The sequence below is a fragment of the Peromyscus maniculatus genome, chromosome 8 (genome assembly GCF_049852395.1).
Source record: "Peromyscus maniculatus bairdii isolate BWxNUB_F1_BW_parent chromosome 8, HU_Pman_BW_mat_3.1, whole genome shotgun sequence".
In the NCBI taxonomy this organism is placed as follows: domain Eukaryota; kingdom Metazoa; phylum Chordata; class Mammalia; order Rodentia; family Cricetidae; genus Peromyscus; species Peromyscus maniculatus.
Window position 1 is genome coordinate 90,938,570 of NC_134859.1, and position 25,037 is coordinate 90,963,606.

The 25,037-nt window shown below is 45.8% G+C and overlaps 1 protein-coding gene across 2 annotated transcripts in view; it reads right to left on the bottom strand.

Annotated features, from left to right (window-relative positions):
* Nucleotides 1–389: 389 nt before the first annotated feature.
* Nsf (N-ethylmaleimide sensitive factor, vesicle fusing ATPase) overlaps nucleotides 390–25,037 on the bottom strand; it is a 148,260-nt gene continuing 123,612 nt past the window's right edge. Inside the window, exons 18-22 of one of the 2 annotated variants that reach the window (XM_076543501.1) lie at nucleotides 7,028–7,162; nucleotides 5,858–5,971; nucleotides 2,379–2,434; nucleotides 1,847–1,909; nucleotides 390–1,390 (exon numbers count right to left, since the gene is read on the bottom strand). In XM_076543501.1, coding sequence (XP_076399616.1) covers nucleotides 1,888–1,909; nucleotides 2,379–2,434; nucleotides 5,858–5,971; nucleotides 7,028–7,162 — 327 coding nt within the window. In that variant the 3' untranslated portion in view covers nucleotides 390–1,390; nucleotides 1,847–1,887. Of the gene's footprint in view, nucleotides 1,910–2,378; nucleotides 2,435–5,857; nucleotides 5,972–7,027; nucleotides 7,163–25,037 lie in introns of both variants that reach the window. The other variant, XM_076543500.1, reaches the window with a different exon arrangement.

Below are 25,037 nucleotides of genomic sequence, written 5' to 3' on the forward strand. Positions count from 1 at the left end.
ATAAGACAATCTTAAAACACATTTTGGATACTAACTACATACATATACATATATAATACATACATAAATACAAGTGCTGAGATTAAAGGTATGTGCCATCAGCTTGGCCTAAAACTTAGTTTATGTGTTTTGCTTGCATATATATCTGTGTACCACATGTGTGAGTTAGAGACAGTTGTGAGCTGCCATGTGGATTCTGGGTATCAAACCGGATCCTCTGGAATAGTAAGTGCTCTTAACTGTTAGCCATCTCTCCAGTCCCCTTAATACTATCCATTTCCTGTGCTAGTTATAATGGAATAAGGAGGGGCTTCTCTCCTGAGCCCCGTTTTCATACAGTCCTGTCAAGCGATCGGTGCTGTTTGGTAAAAATACTGACCTACACAACATTTCAAGTATATTTACTCTTTATTGCATTCCTTCAATTTGCATTACACAATATAATATTTATCTTTTTCAATATAATTTTGGACAAAAACACAAGACATTAACTTCATTGAACAAGAAACATAAGTTAATCCATACACGGCTTTGTTGGGAGGAGAAAGGCAGGACCACAGACAACAGGGACCATGGTGATGGACGGGGACCACGGTACTGGCCACAGGCATCACAGTTTCACAACACAATCCACTCTTCTAAAGCCACAAAATAAGCCAGGGATGAAAACCCAAAACGAAGTATACAGACAGCAAGATTAGGAGATGATTTGCCTTCTACTGGGGGACAGTGTCAGAGTCATAGCCAGGTGCCCCTGTGGCATCCAGCCTCCTGGATGACTGCGGATCACTGTCTTGTGTTTTTAGCAGCAGCGGGGACAGGGGCATGCTCCCTAAGACTCATCACCACAAATGACGACCTAATTAAATTTCTTCTAACCCACTGATTAGACAAATCACCCTCCAAAGGGCTGGGTGTGTTCCTCCTGTTTTGGAAGAACTGAGCACACTGGAATGGATATTCAAGGACTGAGAGAGGACTAGGAGGTGGCTGTTTTGCTGGGTAGTAGTGTTTTATTTATGTGCTTTAGACATTACAGATCACTTGAGATGCAGGGAGAGTAAATTATAAGCCCTTCGGCGGAGGAAAAGGAAGAGGATGGTACTAAGAAGCCTCTGACGTCATCCCAGGGAGCTGACCCACTTACAGTTGGACACTAATTAGAGCTGAGAGGCTTGTAAATTATTTTAATATTTTTTTTCTGTTTAGAGATGTACAGCTTTCCATATGTATCTTTCATAAGGTTTTAACAGCATCTACCAAGTGGTAATGATTAGCATATCTCTTACCACAGAACAAATTAATTATACTCAGGGCATATCACAGCCACCACAGGAATGATGGGACTTCCGATTAGGAAAGCTCTCTTGATTGCAACTTGGAAATATCTCTGAAAATGATTGAGAACAGCATCTTAGACATTCAAAGCCTGCTTCTTCAGACAAAGATAATAACCCATTCTGTGGAAGAACCTCTTAACCAGATAGCCAGCTGTTAGCACGGAGGAGCACTAAGTGAATCCCTCGGAACTTCCACCTTCGCTCTTGGTCACGTGCAGAAGCCTACCTTCTGGTAGGCCAAGTGTTTTCTAGGGGTGGGCGTGGTGGGAGCAGCGTGCACAGGTGCAGCGTGCCTCCCACGTAAGCAGGAATCATCTTAGCTAGCATGGGCGGTGAGCACAGTGGTCTAAAGCAAGTTTACACCTTCCAGGGAACAGCAGGGTATCTCAAAAGCACGAGGGAGTTCACTGCACTAATCATGCAGAGCAAGTGTGTTGAGGGTGGTGAGTGTGTCACTTAGTCCGGTGTCTTGAGTACAACGAGTGACGATCCCAGGCCATCTTTACCTTGGTCACTTCCCTTGGTCACCGCTGTAAACAGTCCGTTTTCAATCAAAGTCCAGAGGGCTACTGCAAAAGAAATTCCAAAGCAGACACAAAACCATGAGCTCTTCCAAAAAAAATTCACCAAGAAATCACTAAAAGCTTCCTGTTTTCTCTACATTTTCCAACATGCATTTGCTATTTGATGGGCATTTTCTAAAAGAAAATGGTCACAGCTCCACGCATTTTAAAAGCAGGTTCCAATAAATATGTACCCTCAAGTTTTCCCTGCGCTGTGACAAGGAAGCCTTGAGAAGCAGGACAAGGAGAGCAGACGGACAGAACAAGGAGGGCAGACAGACAGAACAGCCCACTTCCATGCTTGGTCCCTCAGACCTACAGCACAGGAAGACGCTAATACATGGGAACAAGGTTATGTAGGAAAGAGACCACCAGACTCGTGCCCTGCAGTGCATCAGTGCTCAGGGCAAGCCCTGGGACCCCACAGATGGGGACCTACCTACAGTGGGTGCTCCTGAGCACGGCGTATACTTACGCGCCTTCTTCTCTCAAGAGGGCCAAGAACTTCCTCACTCGGTACTCAGGATCCATCTAAAATCATCAGAAGAAACAAAGAAGACGTGTTGATGGCACTTTTCATTAAAAAAACAAAACAAAACAAAACACTTTTTTCACACCAGGGTGAGGCTTGGTCACATGCTTCCAATGGCACTCAGGGATGTGTTACCTGCTCCCTGGCCAATGTTTGGAGGCATAACAAAGCAGCTTATGAGCCGGGCGGTGGTGGCGCACGCCTTTAATCCCAGCACTCGGGAGGCAGAGCCAGGCGGATCGCTGTGAGTTCGAGGCCAGCCTGGGCTACCAAGTGAGCTCCAGGAAAGGCGCAAAACTACACAGAGAGACCCTGTCTCGAAAAACCAAAAAAAAAAAAAAAAAAAAAAAAAAAAAAGCAGCTTATGTTATTTGGAAGCCAGCGGGACTTCCCAATATGGAGAAGCCACTGGTCATTCATGGGCACCTCAGCCAAGTGCTCCCTTGGCTATTTTGGTGTGAGGAGGAAAAGCATACCGGTAAGGCACCACCATAAACGAGACTCTGGTCACTCATGGGGGTCCAGACATGCTTGGATGCTGTCAGGGTGCTATGACTCGTGGGAGTTGAAATGATATCTAATTCATACATCTTACTGAAGGAAGAAGACAGAACTTGAAGAAACCGAATTGAGGCTGACTGAGTGACCAGAATACAGCTATGACTTGCACATACTCAGTGACCTGGCTTTCTTAGCTGCAGTGTCCTTTTGGGACTGGTGGAGATGCCACCACACTTAAGAGGGCAGAAAGTGCTGATGGGCCCTTGGGACACCTGGCCTCTGGCTGCCAGTGTGCCACAGGCCCAAGACAAGATGGTGGGTTTTGATCCAGGAGCTCGGTTGAGTCATTGTTATTAATTACCTCTCTTAGCTGTCATTTTGTATCCAATTTACTCCACTTTCTTAAGAGTATGGTATTCTTAGTAAATATGGTATTCTTATTGAGACTTGAGGTGACCTGGAAAACGATCATTACAAACAAGCATCTCTAATTCCTTAGTATGAATTTTTATTGTAAGAAACACCTCACTTTGAAAGCATGTTGTAGGGCAGAAGTCTGTTCCCAAGAGGAACTCCCTGCCCTCTAGGAGCAGCTGGCAAATGCTGGGCTGTGTGCTGTGCGCAGCTGCGGGCAACGTGCAATCAAATTCCCCTCCAGCCACTTTGTAAAAAATTCTCCCCTCTGTCCCCAGCGAAACACTGAACAGAAGTTTCAAATGTATCAAAGTTAAGGGGTCAGACTACAAAGAACTAGGAAAAAGTGCGAACAGCTAACAAAAGAACCATTTTTCCTCTTTGGGACTAGAATTACACATGAATCGGTTGTCAAAGTTCTTTCTAAAAAATGGAGCTGGCTGGAGCTGGCTGTCGTCAGCACATGCAGGTCTTTGCCCATTAACTATATTTAATATGTGTGAGGAACGACTTACTGACTTGCCTCTAGCTATGGAATTAAAAGTCAAGAGAAAGGGAGGAAAAAAGTAATCTAGATAAATGACTTTATTCCCTCAGGTGACATCCAGTCAGAGCAGATCCTCAACACTGAGCAAGTTTTAACAAAATCGGGAATGGCGAGCCGAGTGAGCATGACTTCTATTCTGCTGAACTACATGCCTCTCTGCTCGGGCTCAGCTCCTGAGGCAGATCTAAAGAGAAGTCACTCAGCTGCATGGAATCCATTTGACGTGAAGGGGTTCAAACCCCAGGCCTGTGAAGTGTCAGTTGCTGAAGATTAGGCCGGTCACCCCACTCTCACTTTCTACCCCACACACATAAGAGGAATTAACTTGATCGCTGAGCTGCAGGCATCCCAGGAAGAGGAGGAAAGGGGCGGGGGGCAGAAAACCTCGCATAGTTCCTTCTATGCAATTATTTTCAAAGATCGTACTGAAACTGAAAAAAAGAAGGTAGTGTTGACTTTCTGACAGATTTATCTTGTCTCAGGGACAGAGCCAATACACCTGTATGTGCGCCTTCACCAGGAATAAGCCCGAGCACAGCGTTCAGTCTACGGTCTAATTTACTGCTCATAATGGAAAAGACATAAATCCACTTAAAAACAGTCACTGGAAGCTCGGGAAACTCTTGGTGTCTGAAAACCACAAAAATTTAATTTTAAATTAAGTTTATCAGAGAAAATTAGAATAATTCTCTCCATATTTCTTATTTATTGGCCCTAGAGCTTCCTTCAGCTGTAAATGTGAATCTGAGAAACCCCACTGCTCACACTGGGAAGGGCAGGGCTGCCCAGTGATGCACAATGCTTAGAATAACTCCAATCTATCTGCTCAAGTCTGGGGATGGATCACTCATTCACTCATTCACATGCCCATTCATTTGTGCGAGGGAGTGCTGAGCTGGCCCTGGGGCCGTGCACAGTGGGTGGCAGCCGAGGAGTGTGAACACTCTGCACACATGTATGATGTACATACATGTACAGGCACATGGAGACAAGGAGTTCCAGAAGAAGGGATGGAGTCGTAGTAGACACCAGGAAGTTCCAAAGTCGTCTCCTCTGCCTGTGACAGGATGTGGTAAGGGCAGTAGGCTTGGGCTGAGTTGTTTATGGCAGCCTGGATGCTCTAACCGTACAGCAGTCTGCACGGGACTTCTAGGGAGCTAAGCATGGTGGCGCACACCTTTGATCCCAGCACTAGGGAGGCAGAGGCAGGCAGATCTCTGAATTTGAGGCTAGCCCCGTCTACATAGAGCACTCCAGGACAGCCGGGGCTCCACAGAGAAATCCTGTCTCAAAAAACAAACACAAAAATAAAAAATGAAAGAAATTTCTAGGAGTTCAGTAAGGGGACATAGACAGGTCACATCTAACCTGTACAAGTCAGTGCGTCTGTCCTGACACGTCTCCCAGGCTTTTGCAGTCACTTGCTGACTGTGATGTAGAGCTCCACAGCGGAGAGAGTGTGACCAGCTCCACAGCAGAGTGTGACCAGCTCCACAGCGGAGAGTGTGACCAGCACCACAGCGGAGAGTGTGACCAGCTCCACAGCAGAGTGTGTGACCAGCTCCACAGCGGAGAGTGTGACCAGCTCCACAGCGGAGAGTGTGACCAGCTCCACAGCAGAGAGTGTGACCAGCACAGCAGAGAGTGTGACCAGCACAGCAGAGAGTGTGACCAGCACAGCAGAGAGTGTGACCAGCACAGCAGAGAGTGTGACCTGCGCCAATTCACTGACAACCTGTGGACATGGCCTTCCTATTCTCTAGATTGCTCTTTGAAGTCCTTTCTAATTTTTAGACCTAGTAACTCTCCACATTAAAATTAAGAGTCACACTATGCTGTTCTCATTTGTTTCTGAAGATTGAGGATGGCACCGTGTCCCTTGGCCCTGGGAGAGGATCGAAGGTCCTCTTGGTGTGCCACCGCCATTCCTGTGACTCACACAGAGAAGGAATCGCCTTACCTGCAGGGACATCTCAATCAACATTAGTAACTTCTTGATTCCTATCCAGACCTTCTTCCCTTTGACTTGCTGAGCAATCGTGGTGCGTTCCTTATCTTTGAAGTTGCCCAAAAGCTACAAAAGCAATAAACAATAATAAAGACACTTACAGTGCACACACCAACACACCCTTAAGTGACCAGTGGGAGGAGCTTCCTGAATGGGATGGACTGACCTTCCTAGCCATGCGTGACCATACAAGGGCAAGGCCTTATTCCATAACCCAGACTCTCCTCAAACTCATGGTAATCCTCCTGCCTCAGCCTCCCTGGTGCTGAGATTGCCTTGTTTGGAAGAGACATATCTTAAGCTGTTTTTCTAGAGACCTCCAGTAAACTTAGAGACATATTTGCTGGGGGAGAACAGCTATGTTCTATGATAAATACAAGTGAAATGTGTTAGCCTTCCTTCCTAGGAACAATCTGTATGTGTCAAAGTAGACTGACTTTTTCTCTTACCCATCCCAGCTACAAGAGGCTGCTCAAACAGGTGACCCAGAACTACTTCTCGTACCGAGTTCTGCTCTGTGGGGAGCACACAGCAACTCTTAAGTGATGGGACCTTTAAGAAGCCTCCCTGACTCTCCCACACCGAACGACTTACCTCACATTTTCCAACAGATCTCATCCAGTCGTTTGTGCACATTAATATTAATCAACACTTAATGAAAGACTCAGTGTTTAAATTAAAGGCTTTAAAAATTAAGGAAACATTTCTACGTTATAAAGTTGTAAAGTTTTTTTTGTAGTTTCAAAGGATTTAATCCTTGTTCTGGTTTATTAAATGTAAAGAAATGTGCTGCCAGCCATTGGGAAGAGACAGTGATGACCCCCTACACTGCCCCCATCCGAGGCCCTGTCATGCAGTCTGGAGGTGTCACCTGCTGGGAAGAGAGTGACTGACCCCCACAGTCTGTGTGCTGTCCACACCCAGGAACGAGAAGTTTATCCACTCTCCTTTGCATCCGTCCTCTCTAGCTTCTGAAAAGCATTGAAGATAACATCCCAGGGCCCCACATTCCAGCTTGATGTGCCACTGAATGCCCGTTGCTATGGCTGAGGACCCTTCCTTAATTATCTCAGGCCTCAACTCCTTTCTGATGAACAGTTTCTAACAGCGACTCATCTTTACCTCCAAAGCTTCCAGCAGCTGCTCTCCTGTGGCAATGTTGGGCACGTGGATCGTGGTGCTGAAGGCATTAAGCATCTCCATTTCCTGAAGGACATCTTTGCGGCTGGTGGTCCCGATGATGAGAAGCTTGCGGCCCTGGTTACCGAGAGAAAGATGTGTTACAGGGCACAGAAAAGGACTAACGAGGAGACTGGAGGAAGCTTGAATGATATGAGTGGAATCTATTTATTTGTGTATGTGAATGAGCAGGCAAAACACACAAAAAACCAGGATTTTCCAAATAAAACTAAATAAGGCATAGATGCCACAACTCAGAAGCAGTAACAATGAAGCAGGTCCTTCCCACTAACGCCAGCAGACAAGGGACCAGTAAATTGTGGAACACCAAACCAAAGCTAGAGATACCGAAGTGTATGGTACAGTTCCATCCTCAAGTCAGAATGGTGCGGGTGTGATCCGAAATAGGGCTTTTCTTTAGATGGGGTCTCACTATGGCTAGCCTGGAACTCAATATGTGGACTAGCTGGCTCCTAACTCACAGAGATCTGCCTACCTCTGCCAGCTTGGTCTAGATAGTGAGTTCCAGGCTAGCCAGGGCTGCATAGTGAGACCCTGTCTCCAAAATAAAACAATCCCCTCTGCCTACCCCCCAAACCTCCAAAAACTTCAGCTTGGGCTTTGTATACACTAGACCACGAACTGTCAACAAAGCCAGACAGATTTTCTCAATCTCACTCGCTGCTTTTGTCCACTATATGCCAAGAATAACGATGCACCATCACGAAGTCCCTAAAAACAAAGTGGGGCGGCAGAGCTGCAGCTCACTGGTAGAGTACTTGTCTACATGCATAGAGACCAGTTCAAGTCCTAGCATGTGTATGTGTACACACATAAACACACCACGCACACATGCATGCATGCACGCACGCACGCACGCACGCACGCACGCACGCAGAAACCCTCCTGACAATATTAACTCCTTGGTTCAACAGATGACTGTATAAAGATTCCATGGTAGAAATTTATTTATGATATATACAAATTAAAAACTAATCATTATTACTGTTCAATAAATCAACTAGAAAAAAGCCTATCAACCAAAAAAATCAAATGCTCATCAACAGACATTTGCCAAGTTCCTGAATGACTGTGGAGTGACCTTGTATGGAGAGGTAGAAAGATTAAAAACACCAATGAACCCCCCACACGATGCCACGTGGAAAGGAGGCATATCCTACGGCAGGCAGAAACCTGGCAGAAGAAGCTGTGCTCTCTGCGGGAAGGAGTCCGCAGGCCAAGTCTACAATGGGTGAGCTGAAGAGGGGCGGGAAAGACACTAAGTCAGACGGAGCAGAGGTCCAAAGGCAGAAAAAATAACAAAAGCTGGGTGCGGGGGTAATCACACTCATGAACACAGTTATATGTATTTCAACTATAACAAAAAAGGCTTCTACACTAAAAAAAAAAAATACATTAACAATAAATTCTAATGCTAACTTTGGAAGGTCCCTCAAAGCTAACAGAAAAAAGCTGGAACGGTCTCATTACAATTGTGACTGTTGTTGACAGTATCTGGCTATGTGCCCAGGCTGGCCTTCAACTCCTGAGCTCAGTGATGCTCCTGTCTTGGCCTTCTGGCTCACACTAACTAAGGAAATCAGCTGCTTTTCTCCCCTTAGGTTCCCAGCATCCTCTGCCCAGCTACCTCATCTCTCTCCTCTCACAGAGGAAAACATTGGTCTCCCTAAAAGAGAGGCTCTGTAGACGCCTCTTGCTCACTACAGAAAGCTGGACTTTAATGGAGAGCTCTTCTATTTCCCCTTCCCAGGGTGATCCATGTGTCCCTCTTAGGGTCCTTCTTGTTAGCTGGCTTCTCTGGAGCTGTGGGCTGTAGTCTGATTATCCTTTGCTTACATCTAGTGTCCACTTATGAGTGAATACATACTATGTTTGTCTTTCTGAGTCTGGGTTACTCACTCAGGATGATATGTTCTAGTTCCATCCATTTACCTGCAAATGTCATGATGTCTTGCTTTTTAAACTGCTGAGTAGTACTCCACTGTGCATATGTGCCACCTTTTCTTTATCCATTCTTTGGTTGAGGGGCATCTAGGTTGTTTCCAGGTTCTGGCTATTACAGGTAATGCTGCTATGAACATAGTTGAGCAAGTGGCCTTGTGGTATGATTGATCATTCCTTGGATATATGCCCAAGAGTGGTATAGCTGGGTCTTGAGGAAGACTGACTCCCAATTTTCTGAGAAACCACCATACTGATTTCCAAAGTGTCCGTAATGGGGACGAGGGGGGCAATGGAGGATGGGGGGTGGGGGATGATAACATGAGGGAATGAAATGGTCCAGCTGGAGCAGGGACAGAGTGGAGGAGTAATGAGGGAGATACCATGATGGAGGGAGACATCATGGGGATGGGGAGAGGCCTGGGGCTGGGGAGGTTCCCAGGAACCCACAAGGATGACCCCAGCTTAGACTACTAGCAATAGTGGAGAGGGTGCCTGAACTGGCTTACCCCAGTAATCACATCATTGAGTACCCTAACTGTCATCATAGAGCCTTCATCCAGTAACTGATGGAAGCAGATGCAGAGATCCACAGCCAAGCACCAGGCCAAGCTCCGGGAGTGCAGTCGAAGAGAGATAAGAGGGATTCTATGAGCAAGGGGCATCAAGATCATGATGGGGAAACCTACAGAGACAACTGAACCAAACTAGTGGGAACTCGTGAACTTTAGACCAGCAGCTGTGGAGTTTCCATGGGACTGGACTAGGCCCCCGGCACAAGGGAGACAGTTGTGTAGCTTGATCTGCTTAAGGGCCCCTGGCAGTAGGATCAGGACCCATCTCCAATGCATGAGCTGGCTTTTTGGAGCCCACTACCTATGGTGGGACACCTCACATAGCCTTGATGCGGGGGAGGGGGGGGAGGAGGGGGCAGGGCTTGGACCTGCCTCTACTGAATGTACCAGGCTCAGATGACTCCCCGTGGGAGGCCTTGCCTTGTTGGAGGAGGGAATGGGGGTGGGTTGAGGGGGAGGCTGGGGGGAACGGGATGAGGGAGGAGAGGGGGATCTGTGATTGGTATGTAAAATGAATAAAAAAATTCCTTAAGAAAAAAAAGAAAGCTGGACTTTCTAATCACCGCCATCTTCCTCGAGCAACTTTCTCTACAGCCACTCCGATGGCTTCCAGGTGCTGAAAGATCAGGAAGTGTGGGGTAACTTATAATGGAGACGCTAATTTATGTTTCGCCTCTCTTCTTGTTTAACAAGACTGCAAACACTGTGGAGAGGTCACGACCCAGGCAAGCTCAGGCCTTGACTTGTAAAGCATCATCTTTAAGAAAACACTGAAAAACATTACCAAATAATTAAATTGTGCTGGATCGTTTTGTGTATTAATTAGTGGTAATGTTCATCTGGAAGTGTTCTCGTGGAAAAACAGTTGCAGACGCACTAATGTAAGAACCACACTGGGTCTCATCTGAAGGACAGGGGCCACCGCAGTCATAGGAGTGGGGCTTTAGAAGAGGCGGGTTCTGTCCAAAGGGGAAATCTATCTTGCTAATATGTGGCTACGGGTTTAAAGCCCACGGTGCCCAAACATGTCCCATGGAAGGGGGACACAAAGCAGTGGTGACCTATTTGGGGGCAGGGAGTCGCTCCCAGCATCCTCTACTGAGATTTGCTGGTCCTGACGAGACACAGAAAAGGCCTAAATAAAATGACTATCTGCCAATCGGATTACGATGAACATTGTTCCAAGGTTAAATAAGTATTAGTTAACCAAGTCTTAGTACTATAAGGAGCAACTCAGGTGAAAACATTACCATGAAAAAGGCAGGACTCAGTCAGGTGTTGATCCTTCAAAACCCACTTCTTTACAGGCCGAAGAAAGAGCCAAGCGCCAAGCAACATCTAAGCCTTTTGCCACACAAAGGGCTAACCAGATAATCCACACCCTTTCAGAGATCTGCCATTGATTGGCCCCAATCAACTGATTTGTAACAAAAGTTCATGTGGAATAAAGCTTTTTTTTCTTTTCCTAAATAAAAAAATGCCACCAATATAATAACCGCAGTGAAATGGAAGGGCTGGCCGCAACCCACCAACAAAAGTGAAGTCAGTTATGCGGGAAAGAAAGGCTGTTCTTTCTTACCATTCAGTGCAGCAAATACAACACACCCTCGGGAAGAAGAATTAACCCGGAACAATCGGAAACCCTGGGATGGATTAAGAAGTGAGTTTAAAAGCGAGGTTCAGATCTGCCATGTGTGATGGGCCTTAACCTCTATTTCTGATGATCACAATCTGATGTTTTTGTAAAAGAGTGAAAAAGAAATGTCAGACTACTAGGAATTTGTAAACCCGGTGAGAAAAAGATGAAATTAACATTCACTGATTGGAACATTAACAAGAATTTATTCTTTTTAGGTATGTGAAAGACGAAATTTAGTTTGCACCTCCAAAGCGATTGCAGCTTAGCTGGGAAACTGGATGGTCAGCACAAAGGGGCCACTACCAAGTCACATACCAAAGAACATTCTGTGGCAATGGCTATGGAGCCTTGGAGGAGCGGGGAGTGTCTCGGAGTGGGGTAACCTGGAGCAGCAGCATAGGGCTGCCAGGCCAGCGATGTGGGGGCACTGACAAGGCCCTGGAGGAGCAGGATAGACCTCTAATGCTACCAAACCCCATGTCGGAGGTGGGAGCCACAGTACCAAGTCTCTCTGGAGAGACGAGGGCAGCCAATGGACGGAAGACTGGGAATGCTAAAGGAAGGAAGAAGAACTAACACAGAAACCAGGGGAAACCAGAGAAGGGCCTTAGGGGAAAAGGACTGTGATGGAGAGAAGGGACCTTGGTAAGTGTCTGCAGGATGCCCTCCTCTTGTGGTCTGGAACATGGCAGCCACATGGATACCATGCCAGTTCTGAGTAAACCTCCACCCAAGGAGAAGGTTTACTTACACATAATGGGGGTGCTTTTGATGCCAGCCTGAGAGGTAAAGGGGGGAGCAAGGGAGTTCTCCTGAAGGCTGGGTAGCCTGTGCCTAGAAAAGGGACTAGCATCATCATTTGCAGCTGTGTGACAGATGTTGGGGGTAGATTATCTCAGCACCTCCTCAACCGTTAAAACGGGGTTAGAAAAATCTTACCTACTTGTGAGACAGAGCATGAGGCAAAGGATGCTGGGGAGGGGCTCTCCACCATCACCATCACACCAGCAAGAAGAAGAGGAAGCAGGAGTGTGCAGGCATGGTTCTGAAGGGGTCCTAGAAGGCTGGGGTTCCTGCCAGGTCAGGTGAGTGAGCAGCAGGACCCAAGGTTCTTTTCCCAACACCGAGGCCCTCGCAGTGACATGGGACACGCATACGCCCAGGCACCAGGCTTGCTTGCAGAGGGATGACGGGGTCCCAGTGTTCAGCCTACTTGGGGTGACAGCGAGGCCCAGGGAGGCAGAAGGCTCAGGGCCACAACCCTTTTGGGAGGCATCGCTGTAGTGGGGTCTGAGGGGCCTGTGAGAGGCAGGACAGAAGCCAGCAGTGATCTCACCTTTCACCTTCCTGGGTTCTTTCTTGGGAAGGGTATGTATATATATGTATGTATATATATACATATATACATGTATACACATATACATACACACATACATGTACATGTATATATATACATGTATACACACACACACACACACACACACACACACACACACACACACACACACACACATATATCTCAAGAACAGTTCTTCCTGACCCCATTGCTTCCCAACCTACACTGATGTAGAGATCTGACACTTCCTCACCTGCCCAGTCGCTGACAAACTTGGACCCAGCTGCCTGGCGCGCGCGCGCGACACACACACACACACACACACACACACACACACACACACACACTTACAGTCCCTTCCCTGGCAGCATGGTGCTTCCCCTCCGTCAAGGGCTTGCTTGAATGCCCACTTTTCCACAGCGGCTTCTCAAGCCGCACACCCGCCCTGCTTCCTCTCCCTTAGTCTGCTCTGTTGTCTCACGGTCAAATCACCTTTTATACACGATCTACTGACTCGTTCTCTGTATTTGCTTGTTATTGTGTGTCTCATGGGTCTTTTGTGAGGGAGAGCTGAAGTGTGTTTGGTTTTACTCAACTACCCAGGGATACCACAGGGCCGTCCGTGTGCAGAGGACAGTTAATAAATATATGTTGAAGGAATGAATGACGATGACCCAGTTCAGGCTTCAAGGGCAGCAGACCGCTCTGCTGTTAGGGTCTCTCTTTTCGCCCTAGAAAAACGTACATTACCCCAAATGTTTAACAGGAAACCATCATTTTAGGACATCGATGGCCTCGAGCCCTAAGTGTTGAATGCTATGGCACACTAAGTTTTAATGAAAATATTCCAGAATGGGTGGTGAGTGTGCTTTATTTACAATTTAGGTTGATGCCAAAAGCTGTCAGAACATTTTTTTAGCTGACGAATCGCTTAGCTGTTGACTGTATACTATCAGCTTCTCTAGCAAAGGAGAGAGATTTATGGGAAGCTACGAACCCAAGTTAGTGAGATAAGAAGTATTATTGCCTCCTTCAGTTCTTGGTTTGCCGTAAACCAAGTGAAAACCAGGCAGAAGCTGGGCCGAGTGTGGCTCGGTGACAGAGAGTTTTCCCACAGGTGGGAACACTGCACACAAACCACACACACACACACACACACACACACACACACACACACACACACACACACACACACAATCTGGGCGGGCAGCAGCAGTGATGGCCTCTTGGCCCTCTCCATGTCCAGCCTGTATTTCGGATCATGGCTCAAGCGTCTGGCCCTGCAGTGGCCTCCTCTTCTCTTTTTACTTCTCCTCCCTTTCCTCCTTCAGTTGAATGCTGAAGTTGAATACCAAAGGAAGGATGTTTCAAATAAATCATGCTCTAACTAAGCAGACAGCCACACTTAAATTCTCCATTAGACATTCCCCTGGAGCGAATTCTTTGCCTAGTCCTCTGTAGCCAGCCTGGTGCTGTAGGCAGAGCAGAGGACAAGGGAAGGCTCTCACGGCTGCTGGGGTAGGAACCAGAGCCTGGACAAAAGCAGACAACTTTGTGATATTAAAGAACCTGTTGCAGCAATCCACGAGAAAGACCCGGGATCACGTGACTGTACACGTGGAGCAGCACCTAAGGAGGCTTTCTTCTCCCTGTCCTCTCACTCCCTTCCTCATCTGGTAGCTAAGGAACCTGAGGGGAGGTGATGTGTCTTGGTCTTAGCTCCAGAAAGGGGATGAACCTGGAGTTCATGCCCGCTGACTTTCCATTAACCTTACCGGTCCATCATTGGCTGCTTGTTTTTGTGATGCTGGGAATTGAACCCGGGGCCTCATACACAGTAGCCAGGAGTGCCATCCCATTCAATCCTATTTGTTTATTTATTTGTTTATTTGTTCGTTTGTTTATTTTGAGTCAGGGTTTCTCTGTGTAGTACTTGAACTCGCTTTGTAGACCAGGCTGGCCTTAAACTCAGAGCTCCTCTGGCCTCTGCCTCCCCAGTGCTGGGATTAAAGGCGTGTACCACCACACCTGGCACCATGTGCAATTTTAAACCAATGTCTACAATAGCTGTCCTACTAATTACAAGTTTGGGATAGACATCTGCTAGAAATGACCTCTGAACTCTTAGGAGAAAAGGTTAAATAACTTAAGAAAATAGAGTTGTACTGATCGTGCCACACTGTTCTTAACGCCAAGAGGAATGGCTTATGTGGACACCTCTGCCCAGGCTGTTTAGCCGGTCCAGCCCCTGGTGCGCCTAGCTCAGTTTTCAGATTGATACCTGTAAATTAACTCCTGTTCTGAATGCATCACTGTCCTAACTTTATTTCCACCTCTGTGGTTTTCACCCCAGGGAACTCTCTTTTTGCATAAGCTGTTGGGAGTTTTATACCAGTGGGCATCTGTGCCATGTTCGTATTTCAGAACCTCCCTTCCCCCATACTCTGTCCACATTTAACCACAGAACATGATTCAGTGTGTCCCGTAATAACATCTCACCTCTGAAGAGGCAACTTGCTAAACAATTTCAATTACCCAGAACACAGGTAAGGACTAAGAAAGAAGCAAAATCCTCTACTGTCTAGGACTGAACACAACGAGTTAAGGTTCAGTCACCTTACAAAGCAGCCCACTAGGACACTGTCCGAGGCCCCTAAGATTTGAGGGGCCCACAAAAACATTTTAATTTCTTTTACAATTAAAAGTAGGGGACTCAGGCTGAAGATGTTTTTAACACTACGGTAACATATATCAATAATAAAAAGATAAACTCTACATATTTGTCCATGGACAAAGCTTCCCCCATCGCCAGTTACTGGGTTCTTGTTCTAACACCAGAGCCTTGTGACTCTTACTGTAAGACACCCCTAAGCCCTGGTGGCTGCTCTCCTTAGTTCTTCAGACAGAAGCACCAAACAAGTGAGGGACCCTTCAGAGACGGGCCCTGCAGATGACCTCACTCCCTGGAGTCCTGCAAGTATCAGCTGTCAGCGGCGTCACCAAGGAGCTGGGAGGCACAAACCCATTAACACACATGGCTTGTGGGCCTCTCTGCTGGCAGCTGCACACAGTCTGCACGTGCCAACATCCCTTGCTGAGCACACCGACACATGGTGGAGATGACAATTCTTATCCATCAACACCGTGCTTAGCACATTTTGCCTCAGATACCAAAGACAACAACCTTTTTAAAAGCCTGAACACATAACATTTGAGAAATAAGAACACACGTTGGAAGCTGGAGAGGTGATGGCTCAGTGGTTAAAAGCACTGGCTGCTCTTATAGAGGACCCAGGTTCAAATCCCAGCACTCACAGTCATCTCTAACTCCAGTTCTAGGGGATCCAATGCCCTCTTCTGGACTCTGAGGGCACCAGTCATACATCGACACAGGCATACATGAAGGCCAAACACCCAATGCTTCAGTCAAAAGTGAAGCCCATGCTTTCTTATGAATCCCTGTTCTTACCCCCAGTAAAACCTGAGATGGTTTACTGAACCCAAAACATCTCCTCAAGTTCCCAAGAATCTTTGTGTGGAAGGCTACAGCGCCCTGCTGATCTGGGTACAGGCACATCCTTGTCACCGGCGTCTGAGCGTGGCCCTGCTGATCTGGGTACAGGCATGTCCTCGTCACCGCGTCTGAGCGTGAGGACTGGGGAACAGCCATCTGGGGCTGTGCAAACCCAGTCACACTTGCACTGCTTTCCACACTAGCGCCTCGTGTGAAGAAGCAAGTGCCTCTTTACTTCTTCCTCATGCGTGAGGTTGCCACAGAACCCTCCAGAACAAGAATGCACGGCCCATGCATGGGATATGGGGACACTGAAAACACATTTGATATTAAAAAGAAAATCAAATGGAATGACACATCCTGGCAAACATCTTACGGTTGCCTCAGCCCCATGCCAGGCTAGACAGTGGGTGTCATCCATTTGCACTGCATGGGTGTGCACATTGCCCACAAACCCCACAACAGAGCAAGCATCATACTCATCTTCACTTTCTATACTGTAGAATAGATAGGGTTTTGTTTTTGTTTTTTCGAGACAGGGTTTCTCTGTGTAGTTTTGGTGCCTGTCCTGGAACTCACTCTGTAGACCAGGCTGGCCTCGAACTCACAGAGATCTGCCTAGCTCTGCCTCCCCTCCCGAGAGCTGGGATTAAAAGCGTGTGCTACCACCGCCTGGCTCTTTTCTGTTTTTTCAAGACAGGATTTCTTTGTGTAACAGCTCTGGCTGTCCTAGAACTTGCTCTGTAGACCAAGCTGGCCTCAAACTCAGAGATCATCTGCCTCTGCCTCCTGGGTGCTGGGAATAAAGGTGAGCACCACCAGTGCTCAGGGCAGTAAGTACTTTAACCTCAAATGTCTAAAGACATGTTCCAGATGGAAAAAACAACCTTTCCACCAGCTGGACCATAACAACTGTCATTTGTCTTGGCCACCTTGGACTACATGGGTGCTCAACCATCATCCACTCAGATGGGAAGCACAGCACTAAGCAGAGCCAGGGACAACTGTCAGAGCCAAAGGCCCCCTCACCACCACAGAGTATCTTACAGAATTCATCTTAAAAGAAAAAGCAAGGTTAGAAAGACACATCATACATACTCCAACAAGGCGGACTCATCTAATGCTGTTTGAGGCCATCCTAGGCTACATCAGACCCTATCTCAACAAAGCAAAATGAATTTGAAAATGAAGAATAAGGTACTACTTGAGCTGCGCTTTGCAGTTAATGAAGAACTGGCTCTTGACCCCTTGGATAGCTCAGACAGCTCAGGTGGTAAAGTGCTTTCTATGAAAGTCCAAGGCCTTGCATTCGATTCCTAGAACCCACGGGGACGGGGACGGGGACGGGGATGGGGACAGGGACGGGGACGGGGGGCGAAGCTGTGTGTGCCGCCCACTTTCCCATATCAACACTGAGAAGGGGGACACAGGCTGATTCTTGGAGTTCACTGGCTGGCCTGCCTGGCCTACTGGCCAGCCCCAGGCTAGAGCAAGAACTTGTTTCAGCAACTGAGGGAACACCTGGAGCTGTGTTCTGGCCTCCACATGTGCTTACACTCGTGCACACATACGTGTGTATGTGTGCCTGCACAACACATACACAGAGACCATTAATATGGTTCTTACTTCCTACAACTCAGACACTTCTGAAGGTCATTCTCATTTCACAAATGAGAAAAACTGAAGCTCAGAAGCTAAATGACTAGATTCAGATTTGTCTTTTGATTTTTTTTCCTGTCCTCTTATTTATATTGCCAATAACAGTTCTATGTGTACTTAAGACCTGTGGTTTTCAAAATATCCACCCCTAAAATGGTATCTCCAGAACTGAGACAGCTGTACACACCTATAGGCCTCAGGCACCTGGGAGGCTGAGACATGAGGACTACAAATTCCTGGCCAGCCTGAGCTATGTAGAGCTCTTTCTTATTTCAGAACAAAACAAACTTGTGTGTGTGTGTGTGTGTGTGTGTGTGTGTGTGTGTGTGTACCAGGTATATGGCAGCTGGAACACCCAGTGAAAAGGACTGGGTATGACAAGGAGGGCTGTCACAGTGTGTGGTTTACAGACAAACTGTGACTTAAGCCATCGGGTTCCAGTTCTATTAACTTTCCAATGAACACCAGGAATCTCAGACAGACTGTCCTAGTCTTTTCGTAAGACTGACTCTTGCCCAGCAGCTGTCAGGCACACAGTGCTTGGCATCAAGTCCCAGGGAGGTCAGGGACTGCAGGGACTCACGAAAGAACACAAATTGTCATTCAGTTGTCCTGGGGGTGGGGAGGAAGAACACAGGCCACAGCCTCCAGGGGCTTCATGGGAAGGCAACAGGTGGGTCAGAACAAGTGCAACCAGCACCAGATCCTCAGGGAGCTCGGTGGCTAGAATCCCCCTCCCCCATCTTATTGAGCTCTGAAATTCTTGTCTCTATTTCATTCTTTTATCACAACAATCTCTAAAACCCAGACAAATACGTGTGTCTTAGGACGTAGCCTGCAGATCTCACTGAACGTGCACAGAGGCGAGAAGTCCATCTCCTTCCTTAGCGCTGCACAGGAGGGGACAGAAGCCAGAACTCCAAGCTTACTCTCTGGTGACATTTCCTCTACACAGAGTTGCACTCTTCAGGTGCCAACCTCACCAGCTGAAAAGGTCCCGTGGATACCTAACGAGGTTTCTTTGCTTTATACCTTATATGGTTGTAGTTCATACTTTTTTTTTTCCTTTGAGACAGGGTTTCCTCTGTGTAGCCCTGGCTGTCCTGGATCTCACTCTGTACACCAGGCTGGCCTTGAACTCAGAGATCTGCCTGCCTCTGCCTCCTAAGTGCTGGGATTAAAGGCGTGTGCCACATTTATAAAGACTTTTACTATATAATATGAATTCTTTCCACCTACATAAATAAAGAAATGCACATAGACACTAAGATCCCAGTCTAAGGCAATAATGTCTGAACTAAGACTTGAATTCAGGACTTCGGACTGAGTTCATCTCAAAGAGCAAGCTCTGCAGAGAAGGTACAACTAGGAAGTAAATGGTGCCAGTGAATGCTGGGTGCTGTACACACCACCTCCAGAGCTGGTGTCATATTGGGGTAACTGACCTAGGATGAAAGAGATCGAGGCCAAGTTCTAGCTGGGAGGCAAAATTTTTATTAACATTTCTCTGCTGATTAAAATTGAGATATTCTGCGTTACTGGAAAAGGGTGTATACACCACACCCATGCGCACGCTCACACACATGAGCGTGCACACACACATGAGCGTGCACACACATGAGCGTGCACACACATGAGCGTGCACACACACATGAGCACGCTCACACACATGAGCACGCTCACACACATGAGCACGCTCACACACATGCGCACGCTCACACACATGAGCGTGCACACACAACCCAGAATTGATTTTGGTATTTATCAACGCCTATCATAGATGCAGTCTTCCAAAAACAATTCAAAAAAGTCAAACCCTTTGAGATATTTGCTGATTTTACTCAGCAGATATCTGTAACAATGTTTTATAAAAGGGTTCATCAAATATCTTTTACTATTTTTGATATATTTGAAACTATTCTGCACTTATATATTTTATTCAATTTACATGTGACCCTCCAAGAAAACCTAGTCTAAGGAAAGTGCATATAAAATAGTCTTATAAAACACAGTAGCTATATTATATCATTGACTTAATAAACAGAAAAGTTAGGCCACTGCCCTGTCAGTCATTATTATTTTTTTTTTTTTAAAGGAAGCCCACTGCAAAAGTCACCCTGTCGAGTGGTTACATGAATGTAATGTGTCTGGCAAAGTGAGCACACCCCTCTCCTGAAGCAGTTATACATCTTACTGAGTCACAGTGCAGTCATTAGCCAGCATTCATTTTAAACAGATCGATGGAAAGATTCTCATGTTTAGGCCTGTAGGGCTTGGAGTCTTCCATCATCTGTTTATTCACTAAAGCAACCCAAAGCCTGAAGAGTTGCCCAGTATTCCCAAGACCTTCCCAATGACACAGCCACTGTAAGACTGTACTGAAATGTCTCTCCTCTGGGAATCACATAAAAACAGTGCCGTCTACAGACAGGCGCCATTAAAACAAAATCCATGGAGAAGCACACCCACCTATCCAGAGAGCTATAGTTTTCTTTTTTTAAAGAATATTTGATTGAATACTTTCCCAAAGAGCAGTAACTAGATTACTACCCACCTAGCTATAGTTTTTTATTGACCCATTTATGCCCAAACAGTACCATCCCTCACATATCTTTTTTTGAGACAGGAACACATGTAGTTCAGGCTGACCTTGAACAGTCTATATAGCTAAGGATGACCTTGAACTTTTGATCCTCTTGCTTCTTCCTCCTAAAGGCTAGGATTATATGTGTGAGCCCCACCACACCTAACTTTCTTCTTTTTTTTCTGAGACAAGGTCTCACAATGTAGCCCAGGCTGGCCTTGAACTCAATCCTGCCCCTGCTTCCTGGGAGTTAGGATTAGGAGCATGCCCCAGCACATCTGGTCTCCTTTCCTTTAAAAACAAAGAGCATTCCTAGGCGCTAGAGCAGTAGGGTTCTTGCAGTTAGATTCAGTTTAAATTCTTAATTATTAGGTATGAGCTTTGCTTCAGTAATATTGTTAAGAATTTTCAAGTTTATCATCTAAGAGTATACTATTGCTATGGCACAACTGAGTTACATGTGAATTAATGTGTTGATTCTCATCAGCTGAGGAGAAGGCAAAGGGCACCTGGGGCATGGGTCCCTCCCTGCCAGCTTTGAGTGTCCTTGGCTACTTAGTCACATATACATTCAGGTACCATTTTCTATATGCCATGATAAAGGGAGGTTGGGAGGCACTGAAAAGGGAGGGATTGGTTTTCCACGAACTGCAAGGCTGTTCTACCCTATCCTGTTCCGATGGGGCTTCCAGTGGGACTCCAAACAACGTCAGCAACACCCAGAATTAAGAAGCCAGTTCATGACTTGAATGCCCTTAGACTTGTTGAGGAAACTGGGAAATTGTGTTGTTTTTAAGGCCTGAATAGCTCCTTTTGGAGCACTTGTCTTCCCAATGATAAAGCTATTTTTTTAAGCATGGCATTAGATACCCAAGAGGAAACATTAAAGCTACGTTGCTAAGGGTTCAGGGGGTTCACCTGTCCTTCCCGCTTTACTGGGGCTCTTCCCTGGCATGGAGACTTGGGCTTTCATCCTCTTGATCTGGAGAAGCACACCCCCACCCCCCAACTTCCATAAATCTGCAAACCTTGAAAAGAGCCCCAGTGTCATGGAGTAAAAGCGCCGGCATTAGGATCTCACTGCAAGGAGGGGCGTCTTCAAGCCTCTCTCTCACTGCTAAGCCGGACATTTCCTAACACTGGACAAATTGTACGTCCAGCTCAGGGAGGGTGAACCGCAGTGGTCTTTTACCCTCCGAGCCAATTGTTAGCTTTTCACAGGAATCAGCAGGGAAGCACATGTGAAACCTCTGTGTGCCGGGGAGCGCCCCACGCCTTGTGTGACTCTGCATGTAGATGAAGCCGGCTGGGAGCTTTCGGAGCTGCTGCGGCTGAGTTCTCAGAGAGGCCTTTTCTCCGGCTCGGCTCCCTGCTGGGACAGCCCTTTTCAGGCTCTCTATCCCCCCTCGATCTCTTCTCCCGCAGAACACAGGGAAACTTGATTGAAATAAAGACCTAGGGAACATGTTTTATTTTCTCCTGTTCAATCCATTTTAGAAAAGCTTTTAATTGGTTTTAAAAAGATGCTAAACAGAATGTGATGATGTTTCTCAGTCTTCATGAACTAACGATACCACTTTTTATACTTTCAAAGGGCTAATAAATCAATCATGAAAGTAACTCTCCAGATAAATTTAAAGCAAATCCACGGAATACCAGGTTCATTAAAAATCTATGCATTTGCTTAGAAAAATTTAAAATTCAAAGAAAATTATCCTAGTAACTGAAATCTGCCTTGAATTTTTAGTTCTACACCGAAAATCCAAGACCAACGCGATCACAAAGGGAAAAAGGAGGGCTTGAGACCCAGTTTTAATAAGCCAATTTACAAGAGGGGAGGGTGGGGGAGGGGAAGTGGAAAGGGAGTATCTGGATACATAACAACACCGGCCCCGGGGGATTCTGTCATTGGAGCATGTGCACACACGCACACACAGTATTTCTGTAAGAAAGCTGGAATTACGACAAATGCAAAATTAAGACTCCTGTGACTGACGAGATTGCTGTCTTGTAAGATGCACAGTGCTCTCTAAAGAAAGATGCCCATGGCTTTTGTTTTCTTGCCAGAAAGAACAGTTTCCTGTGACCCCCACTCTCTACCTGACTCAGTGCCTCTAGCTTTAATATTAAATAGAAAAATCCATGCAGCCACGGTTTGCTCAAGTGGATGCTCTTCCTATAGTCACCACATTCTCCACACTGGACCAGCTTAAAAATGATTTTTCCTTTCCTTGAGACAATGTACAATACATTTACAAAGCAAAGTGGTGTAGTCAGGGCATATTTTTGTTCTGTTAAACTTGGGCCAACTAGAAAAATTTTCACTACTAATTTCTTCTGCCACAATTCACTTACACAGTAGGTCACCTGGCAGATGGGGTCGGAGTCACCAAGTTCTGACTAATGACAGGCCAGTGTTCCCTTAAAAGAGATTCCCTGCCATTCCCTGTCACTACGGTAACCAGGTTTCTTACTTCTTACACACATCTCTACTTCTTAGAGAAATTCATTCCACAGCCCTTTTTAATGATCCAATTGCTGGGTGTAAGATTGCTCCCAAGCTGGGATTTCTCCATGTACCCTGGTGACATGCCCTTTACTTTTAACCCTCTATATAATTCTTCTTTCATCATTCGCAGGCCTTGAGAAACTACATTAGAAAAATGTGACAACTTTATTGAGATATAATTTGCACAGCACACAGTCCATTAAAGTGTGCGGCTCAACAGTTTCCAGTCCGCTCACAGACATGGGCAGCTCTCACCACACTTGATCTTAGAATATTTTCATCTTTCCAGAAAGAAATCCCACCTTCATTAGCAGTCACCTCTTATTCTCACAATCCAGCCCTCCTAGCCCCAGGAAACCATCGATAATGGACCTTCTATCTCTACAGAACCTCCAATTGTGGATACTTCATAGAAATGGAATCATACTGGGGCTGGAGAGGTGGCTCTGTTTAGAGCGTTGGCTGTCCTTGCTGAGGACCTGGGTTTGATTCTCAGCACCCACATGATGGCTCACAACCATCTGTAACTCTAGTTCCAGGATATCTGATGCCCTCTTCTGGTCTCTCAGGGCATCAGTCACACACACATAGTGCACAGACATAATGCAGTCAAAACATCCAGACATATAAAATAAAATGAATAAGTCTAAAAATAAAAAGAAATGGAATCATAGTATGTGGTCTTTTGGGATGGTCTTTTCTCACTTAGCACATTTTCAAGGTCCATTTATGTTGAAGCATGTTCTGAGTACATTTCCATTGCTGAATAATATTCCACTTCATGGCTATGCTATATTTTATTCTACTTAGATTCACATTGTTTTCCTTTTGGGTTTCTATGAAAAATCCAGCTATGAACATTCATGAAAAGCTCTTATGCAGATGTGTGTTCTCCCTTGTTTTGGGTGGATTCTAGAAGTGGACTGATGAGGCATCTCCTGACTTCCAGTTGAAACTTTTGAGGAACTGCTAAGCTCCCCAAAGGCAACATGATTTTCATATTTTCACTAACAGTTTATATGCTTTCCAATGTATCTGACTCTTCACCAGCACTTACTTCCACCCGACTTTTGGATCATAGTCATCTATAATCCAAAATATAAAGTACTTCACTGTGTTGGTCTTGGTTTACAGTCCCTGGTGAACACGAAAATGAATGTTCTACTCAAGTATTAACTGGTCATTTGAATTTCACATAAAATTAAAAAAAAATAGTGTGTGTATGAGTACGTAGAAATGATTTATTTTGTTTTAGCAACTTTAGACATATGTATCTATTTACTTATTTAAAAAACAGAAGGAATCAAGAGAAGCCAAAAATATACTCACTTCTCTTAACTTCAGCCTTAGTAGCATAGGGGAAACTTCCAAAGGCTGAGGCAGGAGACTCACTCAAGCTATGGAATTTGAGGGGGTCTGGGCAACACAGTGAGAGTCCCATCTCAAAATCAAAGAAAGACTATTGAGAACCTGCCTAGTATGTGTGAAGCCCTGGGTTTGATCCCTAGTAGGTAAAAAAGAAAATCCTTTCATGTTCCATAGACCGTAAAATTTTGACGATGTTATGTATCTTTCATGACTTTAGAAAAATTTTAAGAAGCACTAAAAATCTAGAAAATCAAGTGCTATGGATATCATTCTGTATAAATAAAACACTGATTGGCCAGTGGCCAGGCAGGAAGTAGGCAGGACAAGGAGAGGAGAATTCTGGGAAGTGGAAGGCTGAGTGAGGGAGTCACTGCCAGACACCGCCATGACAAGCAGCATGTGAAGATGCCGGTAAGCCACAAGCCATGTGGCAAGGTATAGATTTATGGAAATGGATTAATTTAAGATATAAGAACAGTTAGCAAGAAGCCTGCCACGGCCATACAGTTTGTAAGCAATATAAGTCTCTGTGTTTACTTGGTTGGGTCTGAGTGGCTGTGGGACTGGCAGGTGACAGAGATTTGTTCTGACTGTGGGCAAGGCAGGAAAACTCTAGCTACAATCAAGATCAGTCTTTAAGTGTAAAATATGCATGTGTGTATGTAACTGTTAAATTACATATTAGTATCACAAAATAATTTTATTATTTCTTTCTCCTCATAGTGAATCATATATGAGACTCCTATACAAGCACTAATTGTTTTCAAATAATTGCTCACCTTCTTTGTGTCTCCCTTTGATAGGAAT